At 35.0% G+C, this 14,658-nt stretch overlaps 1 protein-coding gene across 1 annotated transcript in view; it reads right to left on the bottom strand.

Moving 5' to 3' along the window:
- Window positions 1-6,323: 6,323 nt before the first annotated feature.
- Window positions 6,324-14,658, bottom strand: part of MLANA (melan-A) — a 25,558-nt gene continuing 17,223 nt past the window's right edge. The window contains exons 4-5 of the mRNA XM_074282870.1: window positions 12,707-12,823; window positions 6,324-6,593 (exon numbers count right to left, since the gene is read on the bottom strand). Coding sequence (XP_074138971.1) covers window positions 6,525-6,593; window positions 12,707-12,823 — 186 coding nt within the window. The 3' untranslated portion in view covers window positions 6,324-6,524. The remainder of the gene's footprint in view (window positions 6,594-12,706; window positions 12,824-14,658) is intronic.

Below are 14,658 nucleotides of genomic sequence, written 5' to 3'. Positions count from 1 at the left end.
TTCAACAAATGGCTATCTAGGAATTACTTGAAGACCACCAGAAAGAAAAAAAAAAAACATTCCTTTTTTGGATAATTCTAATAGGATTTTTTTAATAGTCAAATTTAGATTTGTCTTTTTGCAATTATCATCCATTGTTCCTGGTCCTGCCTACTAAGGTCAAACAGAACAAATATAATTCCTTTTTTCATATGGTAGCCCTTCAAATACTTATAATATCATAGGACTGTAGGATTAGAAAATGTTAAATAGTTTACAAATTAGACTGAAATCCAGGGAGGCTAACCCACAAGCACTTGATTGCAGCTGTGAAGTTCCATATAAGCTGCCTCACATTGCTTCCAGACTCTTTGTATCTTTCCTAAACTGTAGCATCCAGAACTAAGTCATGGCCTGAATAGGATAGAAAATGGCAAAACTGTTAATTTCCTTATTCCTGAAAGCTTTGGCTCTTAAATTTAGTCTTTTTTTTTTCTAACATCACCCTGCTGAATCATATAAACTTGTAATTTACCAACCCCCTGGACAATTTTTTCAGACAAATTGCTGTTCAACCCTACCTTCATAGATTGTGAAGTTGATTTTTGAACTCAAATTTAAGAATTTGCATTTCTTTTTTCTATTTCATCTTATTAGATTTATCCAGTATTAGCAGTGCTTCAGAGCTTTTTTTGGATCCTAACATTATGGTAGCTGCTTTTGTTATCTATAGATTTCATAAGAATATGCTATACTTTTATCCAAGTTGATAAAAATATTAAAACATAGGGTCAAGCTCAGATAGCTGTAGCCCTGTACTTAGGACTTATTAAATTGTCCTCATACTGTTTAACTCTTTTCATTCTGGCTGTTCAACCCAACTGTCCTAAATATTGTACTATTACCTAGTGCACATTTCTCTCTTTTCCACAAGAACAACATAAAATACTTGATCAAATGCCTTGCTAAAATTAAGCAAAATATCTACAATGTCACCTGATAGCCAGTTCAGTAATCTGGTCAAAAAACAAAGAATGGTTAATCTGGTATAAAGGGTTCTTGAGAAAACCCTTGGCTGCTCTTTGGAATACCTGCTTTTTCTAGTTCCTCACTAAGCATCTCTTACTACTTTTTTCTAGAATTTCCTCTAGAATCTTAGACAAGCTCAGTGACCTATAATTCCTCCATTTTATTCCTTTTTTGTTATTGAAAACTTGGGACATTTGCCCTCCATCCTGTGGAACCCTTCTGATTTTCCATGACTTTTCAGTTGACAATGGTGCAACAATTCTCCCTGTTCTTTCTATAGAAGTACTTAGTGCAAACCAGGTGACTTAAATTCACTAAGAACATATGCTTGTCCTCTTATTATTAAATAGATAGGAACCTGTTATTATTTCTGTTCTGTCTGAATTCCCCTTAGCAGAGAAAACATAAGAATCAAGCAGTTGTGCGTTCTCTATTATCAAGTGTCTCATTGGACCCCAAATAGTCATGAATAACATCTTTGACCCTCCTCTTTCACCTGATAGGGTGGGTTGTTTTTTTTTTTTTTTTAATTTAGAAACTTAGTTGTTTTTAAGTTTCCTTGCCAACTTTAGTTTATTCTAACCTTTAATAAACTCCTGAGACTATTCTTCTAGGACCTTTCCATAATTTTGTAATCATTCTCTCTTACCTTTGTGTCTCTTTCACATGATTTTTAAAAACAGTCTAAGTTAGTTGGTGAGTTCAGTGTTTACAACACTTCTTTAGACTATCTAGTCTAAGCTCCCCATTTTCTTTCTCATCAGAATTACTTCCTTTTTGTTTCTTGAGAGTGCTATTGTTTTAGAATTTTCCAACCTCCTGGACTGATTTGCTTGTGGAATGTTAATCCATAAGAACATTCCTGTATTTCCTCACAACCCATTAAAATATGCTGTCCTGAAAAATAGAGTTCCTTTCAGACTAACGCAAGATTTCTTTAATCACAAACTCTGAAATGTATTTCTCTTATTCTCTTATTTCCACCCAAGCAATCAATTCTCTTTGTTAGGAAATATCAGGGGCAAAATAGAATTATTCTATCTTTTGAGGTGTGAAAATATGATGGCACAAGAAAATATAAACATTTCTGCTTTTGATAGAATTTTAGCAAATATCTGGGTAATAAAAATTGGTTATGCATCTCTTCCCCATCTCTCTACTAAATTTGCCTCTATATGACATGTTTCCAAAAACTTACGTTTTCTCTCTCTGTTCGAGTTTAGTGATATGATCTTAATGGTAAAAGTAATTTTTATTTCTCCTGGATTTCATTCCATTAGCATATCTTATTAATATGCAGTATGAACTCTCTTCACTCCCTCTTTTAACCTGTCTTATTTTTTGTTTTTTGTTTGTTTTTAAACAAGACATACTCATGCAGGGCCATATTCTAATTCTGGAATGCATCCCACCAAGTCTCACTAGTTAATTATCTGTGAGGTTACATTTTCCTATGTGCATTAGGACTGCTAGTTTCCCCCTGTCCATAGTATCTTTTTTTTTTTTTTTTTAAGTATATGTTAGAACAGGATGAGGAGGTTTTAACCCTAATTTTCATCAATATGAGGAACTTTTTGAATGGAAATTCCTCCTACCAATGCAATTCAGCAAATCCTGTGTAAGTTATAGTCCTAGAAAGTGACTAGATGCTGAGAAATTAAATGAGCTATCATACAATTAATTTAGGTCAAGAGAAAAGACTACAATTTGGGGCTAACTGAACTCAAGATTAAACTTTCCACTACACCACACAATGTTCTACTCTACATATATCAATAAACATTTTATACATAAATTAATAATACTAAAAAACCCCTGAAATTTTAAGTGATTCAAAATGTTGTCTTGAAATAGGCATTATATGTAGCTTATTGATTTTATAATTAATATTACATCTTAGGCTAGCTTCCCTTTAATTTCTGAGCACGTTCCCAGGGCTATTTTTCATTTCTCAGAATATATGTGGTAGAAAAAAAAGTACAAATTAGTTTTAGTTATTAGCCCAAACTGAAGATAATTGAGAAAAATATGCTGTAAATTTCTTCTAAAAGACAAGCAGTTTTTAAATTGCCTACTGTTGGGGACTTTTCACAAAATTCTTTTCTCCCTCCTTTGGTCCTTTAACTCAAAACATAGAAATTCAAGAACCACTTGAAGAGCAGTTTTGAAATTGAATGTTCAGTCTCTCCAGATTCTTATGATTTTCAAAGATATTTTTTAAAATGACATTACAAGATTATGGACTTCAGAGTGAATGTTTATTAGTGTTATTCTTAACATAGATACAGTAGATGGCTTATGCTTCATAAAATTGAAGTTTCTTTTTTTCAATATTTTAATTTTTCCTCAATTACATGTAAAATAATTTTTACATTTGTTTTTAAAACTTTTGAGTTTCAAATTCTCTACCTTCTTCTACCCCTCCATTAAGAAAGCATATGTAAAGTTTTGCAAAACATTTCCATAAAAGTCATGTTGTGAAAGAAAACATAGATCTCTTTCCTCCCCCCCAAAAAAAGTCCTCAAGAAAAATTAAGTGTAAAAAAAAAAAGTGTGCTTCAATCTGTATTCAGACACAATCAATTCTTTATGTATTGATAGAATTTGTTTTGGTCATAAGTCCTTCAGAGATGTAGTAGTTGTAGTAGTAATTGTAGTAGTGTTGTAATGCTAAGAATAATATCAGTCATACACAACTGATTATCCCACAGTATTGCTATTGCTTTGTGCACAGTACATTTACTTTGTTTATGGAGGACTTCCCAGTTTTTTTTCTGAGAGCATTCTACTTATCATTTCCCAAAGAACAATTCCATCATAATCACATACCCATAACTTTTTCAGCCATTCTCCAAATGTGGGCATCCCTTCAATTTTCATTTTTTTGCATTGAGAAAAGAGCTGTTACATATAGGTTCTTTTTTGTTTTTGTTTTTGTTTTGTTTTGTTTTGTTTTTCATCTCTTTTAGCATTCAGGCCTAGAATGATATTAAGTCAAAAAATAATGCATGGTTTTATAGCATTTTGGGCATAGTTCATATCATTTGTCATTTGGGGAGTTTTCAGAGGTCCTTCTTGGAACCCGACTAAAAACCTTTTTTTCTGCCCTGAAGATGTAAGGAGAGACCCTGCTTCACTGTGGCTTTCAGTTCTAGGGTGCTGAAGCAACAGAGTTCTTCTTTATGCTCAAAACTGGGGCCTCCTGGAGCTGCTGCTGCCCTCAGTTGAGTTAATACAAACCTTTCCTGCTGACCTTCCGGGTCATCTTTGGTATCTCTAAACTAAGAGGTCTAGAAACCACCAGTGTTGCCATTGATTCAGAGGCCCAAGGCCCATTCCTGCTTTACTGCAATTAAATTCTTCATTGTACCTGATGTAGTCACCTCCCTCATCTTTTTTTTCATCGATGATTCATTCTACAATTATTTGTCTTTTAAATAGTAAATAGTTACTAGATGCTTTGGAGGAAATTTTGAAATATTAGATGCTCTCTCCTTCCTTTAGTTCCTGGACTTTAGTTCTTCCTAGAACAAGACACTATCTGCTGACTTCATTTTCACTGGGTCTCTTTCCTTGGCTTCCTTCTAGGCCCAAATTAAATAACACTTGTTACTTTGGCCAAATATCCTGAGGATCTTCTCCCAATTTTTTTTTTTTTTTTTTTTTTTTTTACTAGGTAGATAAAAGAGATGTCTTTGCCTCAATTCTTATCTGACCTTAATCACTGAATGGGCATTGTCTTAGTCAAACCAAGGTCTCCCCCTGCATCCAAAGGCATCTCCAGTCGTCCCGATCTATATCTTCCACCAGAACCAGAGGGTTCTGGAGGAGAAAATGAGGCTGTGACTTTGCACAGCCTCCCTCACTTCAATGCAACTCAATTGCATCTCATGGTGTCCACACCTTCCTGATGTCATGGTTCTCTTCAAGAACAAAGGACAAACAACAAAAATCCCACCTTCTGCAAAAAACCTTTCCTGATTCCCCTTAATACCAGTGCCTTTTCTCCATTGATGATCTCTAATTGATCCTGTATTTTTCTTGTTTGTACATAGTTGTTTGCCAGTTATCTTGCCTAATCAACTGCAAACTCATTGAAAGCAAGAATTGTCTTTTGCCTTTTTGGATCAATACTCTTTAATGATACTGGTTTGTAGTTATTTATCTTAGACTGGTTCTTCCATGATTTAGGTATTGGGACTGTGTCTTATAAAGAGCTTTGTTTGGTAGAGTGCTTTTTTTTTTTTTTCAATTTTTGAGAATAATTTATATAGCATTAGTATTAAAAGTCTGATAGAATTCTCCATCAAAAAAAAAAAAAAAGTTCTCTCCTTGCCCTTCCACTTTGGTAATTCCTTTATAGCCATTTCAATTTTCTTTTCTGAGATAGTATTATTGAATATCTCTATTTGACATTCTATTAGTTCCAGTTTATATTTTTGAAGTTGTCCTCTATTTGTTTTCTGTTCCCTGTTTCATTGACATAATAACAAAACTGACTTCTTATGTGGCAAATGATTATGTATACCTTGTGTCTTAAGTATTATTTAAAAATAGAAATTTTGGGATGGCACAGAATTAACAAGAAGACAAATAATTTCACCTTTCTATGTGTTGGGTTTCTCATCTGTAAATTGATAGATTTGCATTAGACTACAGCTAAGCAGGAATATGTTAGTAAATGCTTAACCTGATTGGGGGGGGGAGGAGCAGAGAGCAGGGAACTATATGCAAGACCCATTTTTAAGTTTAATCATCATTATTCATATGCTTTCTATAACTAAGTCTAGCAATCAACAAAACAATCAAGCCCTTACTTGTAGCATTTGATGTTTGGAAAATTAATAACTCTTATGAGCCAATTTGAACTAGATATAGCATACCCTACAGCTAATCATCCCTTCTAGCTCTTAAGCTATAATCCTATATTTAACAGTATACATTAGGTGCTAGAATTTGGGTTCTAGAAAGTACAGAAAAAGATCTTAGAGTTTGATCTTGTTTAGATCAATTTAATTGTCACTTAATTTTGGGAAGGAAGGGTACAGCAGTTAGCAGGGAATAGGATGAATTAGCTAGTTTTCTCACACTTATTAACAGGTCTTTGGTAATATTTGCATAATGAAAATTTATAAACTAATAATTCTGTGAAAAGTTTAAGCTGATGAGGAAACTTCCATATTCGCAACTACATTATAGTGTTAACATTTTTAGCCCAAATGCAAGAAGACTCTATAAAGGTCAAAAAACCACTTGTGTACACTGCCTCTGGCAATACTAATGGAGTGTAGTCCTATTAACTTGGAGTAGAAATCAACCAGAATCAATGGTTTATTGATACATAAAACATTATTCATTGCAATGTTGCCAGTTAGTACTAGTAGCTGTGCTATGAATAAATTGATGATTAGTTTTATTAATGCAGCATACTACTATGGAACATTAATTAGACTTTCATATGATTTGAAGCAAATACAAAGAGGATCCTTTCAAGACCTGACATTTCTTGCTGAGCTTTAAGGAGCATAAGGTGGTGGGGATTGTTCTGCAGAGAACTTCTCATAAGCTGGGGGAGCATTAGGTACCTATGGAAATAAAAAAAAGAGAATGTTTTATCAGATCTCTGAACTTCCACACAATTAAATAAATATTTATAAATTCATCCAATTAGGTCACATTCACATTTTTCTTGGTTTCTAAGGAATGCAGCACTGAACTGGTAAGAGACCTGGGTTCTACGCCTGGCTCTACCACCAATGAGCTGTGTCATGAAAAGCAGTTTAATTAGCCTCTATGCAAGTTATTAAAGATGGTGCAATGAGTAAAGTATTGAGTCTAGTCAGAAAGATCTGGGCTCAAATCCAGCTTCAAGCACTTACTTAACTGTGTGACTGGGCAAGTAACTTAACCTCTCTGCCTTAGTTTTCTCAACTATTAAATAAGGATAATAATAGTATCTATCTCCCAGGGTTGTTGTGATGATAAAATGAGCTAATATTTGTAAAGTACTTTGCAAACCTTAAAATACATAATATATATGTGTGTGTATATATATGGGTGTGTGTGTATATATATATATATATATATATATATATATATATATATATATATATATATATATATATATAATGCTAGCTTTTATTGTTATTTCCTCATCTGTAAAAATGGGGTTGTTTTATAAGATGATCTTTAAGACTACTTCCAGTTATAACATTCTGAGATTAGGGGAAAAAACTCAACAACTTTTGTTGTTATTAAAAACCAAGGTCTCCATGATATATGATAGCCTGAGAGTAAGAGTTGAATGAATTGCTGGATTTAGAACTAGAAGGGATCTTAAAGATCATTTGATCTTGTTTCACAGATGAAGAAAGAGAATTGTAAAGAGAGAGACATCTGAATACTTTCTGTTGTCTCAGACACCATTCTTTCTGGGTTTCCCTTCCATCTCTTCAGTTCCTCTTCATTCTATTTTGCTAATTCATTATCCACATCACAGCCTTTAAAAGGAGATGTCCCCCAAAACTCTGTCCTTTTTCTACTCTGTCTGTGATCTTATCATTTGAACAGGCATTTATTAAGTGCTTCCAGTGGAAGGGATCCAAAGACAGGCAAAAACTTGCTGTCAAGGACTCTAACGTGGGGAAAACATGCAAACACACAAAATATTTGTACTATAAATGGAAGGTAACATCAGAATAGGGAGGGCTGGGAAAGATCTGTTGCTCATTGGTGGCTTGAGTCTCAAAGGAAGCACAGAGGTGAGGAGGAAGCACATTCCAAGCTTGGCAGACAGCTAACAAAGAGGCAAAGTTGGGAGACAGGTACGAGCAACAGCAAGAAGTCCATTGTCACTGGATTGTAGAATTCCTGGAGGTGAGAAAAGTATAAGACTGGAAAGGTAGGAAGATACCAGGGTATAAAAGCCAAAGAAGACTTTAGATTTGATTCTGGAGGTAATAGGGAGCCACTAGGATTTACTGAAGGAGGGAGAAACATGTCAGACTTTAGCCAGATCACCTTGGCAGCGGAGTGTAACATGAGACCGGCTGGTAGGATATTGCAGCAGTCCTAGGCTGTGATGGGGGACTACACCAGAATGGAAACTGCATGAGTAGAGAGAAGGGGACCTGTACGAGAGACATTGCAAAGGTAGAATTCATCTTGGAAAGGGGGAGCAAACCCAGGTGAGGAGGTGAGAATGACCCTGGGAGGGAGAGCCTGGGCCACTGGTAGGATGGAAGTGCTTTGACAAACTCTGGAAAAGGGAAGAGTTGGAGGAGAAAAGTAGTGAGTCCAGTTTGGGATATGTTGAGCTGGAATGTCTATGGAAAACCCATTTATAGATGTCTGATAGTCATTGATATGAGATTGGAGGGCTGGATAATTTGAGACTCCTTCACTTTCAGTCATGCCCAACTCTTCGTGATTCCATTTGAATTTTCTTGGCAGAGACACTGGGTGGTTGGCCGTTTCCTTCTCTAGCTCATTTACAGATGAGGAAACTAGAGCAAACAGGTTAAGTGACTTGCCCAGGAACATATAGCTTTGTAAATGGGGAAGCCAGATTTGAATATCAGAAGATGGATCTTCCTGACTCCAAGCCTGGCACTCTATTCATCTACCACCTAACTGCCCCTATCATCTGCTTAAAGATAAGAATTGAACCAGTGGGAGCTGATGAGGTCAAGTGAGATAGGGTAATGGGATAAGAGAATAGAGTCCAGACCTTGAGGGATACCGATGGCTAATGGGTATGATCTGGGATTGGATCCAGCAAAACAGGCCGAAAAGAGGGTGGTCAGACAAAAGGAGGAGAACCAAGAAAGCAGTGCCATAGAAACCTGTTGTTTGTCGTTCCTTCTGGAAGAGGACCATGACCTCAGGGAGGGGATACCATGGCATGCAAGTAAATTGGATTTGAGGGAGGGAGGGCTATGCAAGGTCACCTGCCTTACTTTCCCCTCCAGAGTTAGGAGAGAATGTCTAAGAGAAGAAGATGAATGACAATATCAAAAGTTGCAGAAAATTCAAGAAAGGTTAAGATTAAGAAAAGGTCATTAGCTTTGTTAATTAAGTTTATAACAACTCTTTTTGTTATGGCAAAAATTGGGAATGAAGGGCATTCTCCCATTTGGGGAACAGCTGGGTAAGTTGTGATGTATGATTATAATGGGATACTATTGTGCAATAAAAAATTATGAGTGGGATAGTTTCAGAAAAACCTGGAAAGACATATGAACTCATGCAAAATGAAGTGAACAGGACCAAGAGAACACTGAACACAGTAACAGCAATATTGTAATGATGATCAACTGTGAAAAATTGCTACTCTAATCGAGACAATGATCCAAAACAATGGCAAAGAACCCATGATGAAAAATGCTTCAATGAGAGTATTGATAAACTCTGAATACAAATTGAAGCTTTTTTTGAAATTATTTTTCTTGTTTATATGAGTGTTTTCTTATGCAAGATGGCTAATATAGAAATACGTTTTGCATGAAAAAAGGTTTTGCCAATGATAATATCATTGTCATTATCAATAAGCAACTTTGGAGAAAGCAATTTCAGACTATGATGTGGTTGAAAGTCAGACTTTTAGAAGTGAGAGGAGAGGAAATGGAAGTACTAGCTTTCCTTGAGAGTTTCCTTGAGAAACATCCCTTTGGTCAAGAAAGAGAAAAGATATATAGGTTATATATGTGCAGTCATAAAAAACACATTTCCATATTAATCATGTGTGAAAGAATACACAGAAATCCCCCCCTCCAAAAAAGTCCAAGAAAAATAAAGTGAAAATAAGTATTCATTGATCTACATTCATACTTTATCAGTTCTTTCTCTGCAAGTGGATAGCATTTTTCATCATGAGTTCTTCAGAACTGCCTTCAATTATTATATTGTTGACATATCTAAGTCATTCACACTTGATCATCATACAATATTGCTATTACTGTACAATGTCTTCCTGGTTCTGCTCACTTCACTTTGTATCAGTTTATGTAAGTCTTCTTAGGTTTTCATGAGCTTTTTTTTTTTTTTTTTTGAAAAAAAAATTTTATTAGTGTATTTCAATGTAACTGATTTCTTTTATAATCCTCTATGTTATATTTTATTCATTTAAAAGAATAGCTTCTCTAGGAATAAAGTTTAAAAGTCCTTATTTGGCTCATCTTAGTCTAATCCCTTCCTATCTTTCTAGCCTTCTTACATCCTACTCTCCTCCATGTATTCTATACACAAACCTATTTGTATTTCTTCAAACACAACTCCATCTCCTATCTCAGAGCCTTTGTATTCATTGACGCCTGTGTCTGGAATGGTCAGCCTCCTTATACTTCCCCTCCCAACTTAATTTCCTTTGCTTCAAGACTCTATTCAAGTCCCCTCTTCTCTAGGAATCCTTTCCTGGACTTCCAGCTATCAATGCCTCTATCTTCCAGAATATTTATTAATAATTGTTTCAGAGTAGATTTATTCATCTATTTGAAGGTACCTTATTTTCATGTCATCTCCTCCACTAGTGCATATATTTATACCTTGCATATACTTCTATATCTTGCATGTACCTAATTATTTACATGTTGTCTTCCCCATTAGACCAAATATACATTCTAGCTGGATGATACAGCGGATAGAGCAGAAAGGTGTGCAGTCAGAAAGACCTCAGTTCAAATCCATCCTCAGCTACTTATTAGCTGTGTGACCTTGTACATCTCTTTGCCTCAGTTTCTTCATCTGTAAAATGAGCTAGAGAAGGAAATGGCTAATTACTCCAGTATCTTTGCCACAAAAACTCTCCAAAAGGGCTCATCAAGAGTTAAACAGGACTGAAAGAACAGCATACTACTGATTACATAATAAGCACTTAATAAATGCTGACTAAAAAACCTTATAGTAATTGACTTGCTAAGACTGAAATCTAGGTGTTCCATCTTCAGATCCAATTTTCTTTTCTCTATACCACTTTATTGGGCCATATAACCCCTCCAAGAAACTGAATTTCAGAAGTACACGCAAGATAAAATATGACCTTTATAATAGAACTATATAATTGCAATAAGTCAATAGTTTTTCCCCTTTTAGAGGCATTAACTCAGATTTAATCTTTATTATGACATATGTATTAGTGACATATTTAACAATGAAATTGGGCTATATTAATGTTAGAAGGAAAACCAAGGCAATTTAATTATTGCCAAGTCTTCACACTGTGCCTTCTATGACATCTATGCTTTGTGTCCATAATACTAATTAAAGATAACAATATCCTAAACTAGAGATTTAATACTTGATGAATTAATATATTCTTCAGTAAATATTGACATGCCATGATTTTTGTTTAGGTAACTTTAATGTTTGATAAAATATCTCCATTAAAATATTTGCAAAGTATCAAAATCTTTAATTTAGCCTCCACCTAAAATAGACTTCACATTTTTAAAGTTTCACATTTATTTTTATTTTTATTTTATTTTATAATAGAATTTTACCTGATTTAAGTAACTTAAGTTAAATAATCATTAAAGTTAAATGAAATTTTAAAATTTAAATTTTTTAATTTTTTAAAAATAAAGTTAAATAAAATCATTAAGTTAAATAATCAACAAATGCATAAAATAATCATTCCACAAATTTTTTTTATTATATGGCAAGCATATACTAAGCAAGTGCCATATATCAGCTGAATTTCAGCACCATTGATCAGTTTCTGATATGTCCCTATTCTTTTTATATTATCTCTCCTTTTTATTGTATTCATATGTCTCATTTACACATAGTTGTTGACTTATTGTCTTCCCCCTTCTGCTAGAAAGTAAACTCTCTGAGGACTTGCTCCTTTTGGTATCCACAGTGCTTACCACAATATTGGTGATCAATAAACATTTAGATGTTTGTTATCTGACTTACTGAGAAATAGGGGAGCAAATGTTTACTTCAAGATCCTTGGTATTCCTTTCCTTAAGTAGCTTCAAGAACATCAGTTCTAATATATTTAGTTTAGAAATACCAAGCTTTAAAAAAAAAAAAAAAAAAAGGAAGAATGGGAAAAATACATGCATGAAAACAACTGATTTTTAAAAAAACTTGCTAGCAAAAAAAAAAAAAAGCAAAGAAAACTTGCCACAGTTCTTTAAAGATGATGCTAAGATCAAAGATGAACAGGCAGTCTACATAAACAAATACAAATTGTGTGGGAAAAAATCAGGGCAATGTCCCTGGATGTGAGGGCCAGTAAAGTGTAAGAAGTCTAGAAAAGTAGGAAGAAGCCAGGTTATAAAAAGCTTGAAATGCCAGAATCCTCTCTATCTGATCTTAGAGGGGCTAGGAAGCCACTGGAGCAATTTGGAAAAAGGGGCATGACATGATCAAAACCATGCTTTAGAACAAAAATGACATTTTTGTGTCATGGACCCCTTCTCAGAATAATGTTTTAAAATGCATAAAATAAAATACACAGATTTATAAAGGAAACCAATTATAATGGAATCCAGGTCCAATTACTTCCCTAGTACTAAAATATAGGACTTTTTATCATTATTGATGCTGGAAAATCTAAGTGAGCAGGACAAAGCAGACAACTTTAATGATAGTTTTCCTTGGTTCTTTGCTGTGTTTTCACTTGTTTGAATTGAACATAACAGCATAGGAAGCAAATAAGAAAACGAATTTGATTCCAGGGGCTCTAACGTACCATAGAGTTATAGTTGTTATTCTCCTGAAAAGGCCCTTTGCTGACGGGGAGGGCACCTTCTTCCTGGTAGTAATTCCCCATCAAGGCATTCCCGGTGCCAGAACCAAGCTTTTTGTCCTAAAATGTAAATTCACTGAGGGTTAGTGAGAGAAGAAGTACAAAGAAAATGCAGGGCAATTTAAAGAAATAAAAAAGATGTGCCATTCCCCCCACTTCACCCCTAGGCCCTATAGCCGGTAGTAATATCTTTACCAAAGAAGCTATATGACAGAGCAGACTGGATTTAGAATGAAGGCTCTTTGCCCATTTCTCTCCTCATGTGACTTTGTAATTTAATCCCTTTGTAGCAAGTTACTTTGCCCCTAAAATAAATATAATAAGCCACTAGCTGAAGTTTGATGTGAATGACATTGAATGCTTTGAATAAATGGTGACCCATAATTACATCAAATACCTGGGTGGATTTGTCTTTGTGCACAGGTTCTCCTCCAATGGTACAGTCACATTCTATTTCATTCCTCCTCATTTTGGAGAGCTCTCATCCATGTCCTCCCCGAGATCCAAGCAGCTTATTGGTTTGTTGTTTACCCATTTGAGTCATGTCTCTCTGACACTACAGGACCCCATTGGGAGTTTTCTTGGCAAAGACATTGGAGTGTCATTTCATTCTCAAACTCACTTTACAGATGAAGGAACCAAGGCAAAAAGGATTATGTAACTTGCCCAGCTAGAAAGCCACTTTTGAACTCGGGTCTTTCCAGAGTCTAAAGCTGGTGCTCTTTCTACTGAGCTAACTGCCCCATGTACTTGAATTTTCTTATAGCTCATACTATTAGACAGATATCAACATTGTACATGGACTCTCCATTTATAATCCCCTTTTTTAATGGTCACACATCCCTTTGACATCTTTCACAGTATTTTTGTACATAATTCATTGTTGATAATATGCTTTAGCTGATTTATTCTCCATTGTCTTTTAGATGACTTGTTTTTTATTTTTCAGAGAATATAGTATTCTAAGATACAGCCCTATAAAATCAGAAGAACAACATTATTTAAAAAACATGTTTTTGTTTCTAAGAGAAACTTGAGGGCATTGAAAGTAAGGGTCAGTTTCCCCAGATTTAATCCAGCTTCTTTTCCCTCTCTAATTTAGTTCTGGGTCTAGTTTATTGTTCACCTTTAGTATCTGACTGCAGTATATATACTGGTTACCAAGCTGTGTGGTTTGGCTTACAGCTATGTATATATCATATTTTGAATAATGGGAACTTTCTGTCCACGTGATTTTGTAGATTGTTACAATAAGCTGCTGAACATTGGCTCAGATATTCATCATATCCTCTACAAATGGGAGTATCTGTAAGACAGCTAAAGGATTCTATCTTCCATTCAGCCTATGGACTCCATATCTCCCCATGACATTGGTTTGGTTAATATACATCTCTATGAGAAATACAAATTAAGACAACTCTGAGATACCACTACACACCTGTCAGATTGGCTAAGATGACAGGAACAAATAATGATGAATGTTGGAGGGGTGTGGGAAAACTGGGACACTGATGCATTGTTGGTGGAGTTGTGAAAGAATCCAGCCATTCTGGAGAACAATCTGGAATTATGCCCAAAAAGTTATCAAACTGTGCATACCCTTTGATCCAGCAGTGCTACTACTGGGCCTATATCCCAAGGAAATACTAAAGAAGGGAAAGGGACCTGTATGTGCCAAAATGTTTGTGGCAGCCCTTTTTGTAGTGGCCAGACACTGGACAATGAATGGATGTCCATCAATTGGAGAATGGTTGGGTAATTATGGTATATGAATGTTATGGATTATTATTGTTCTGTAAGAAATGACTAGCAGGATGAATACAGAGAGGCTTGGAGAGACTTACATCAACTGATGCTGTGTGAAAAAAGCAGAACTAGGGGATCATTATACACTT

The sequence above is a fragment of the Sminthopsis crassicaudata genome, chromosome 1 (assembly GCF_048593235.1).
Source record: "Sminthopsis crassicaudata isolate SCR6 chromosome 1, ASM4859323v1, whole genome shotgun sequence".
Lineage (NCBI taxonomy): Eukaryota > Metazoa > Chordata > Mammalia > Dasyuromorphia > Dasyuridae > Sminthopsis > Sminthopsis crassicaudata.
This window is presented reverse-complemented; position numbering and strand designations above follow the sequence as displayed.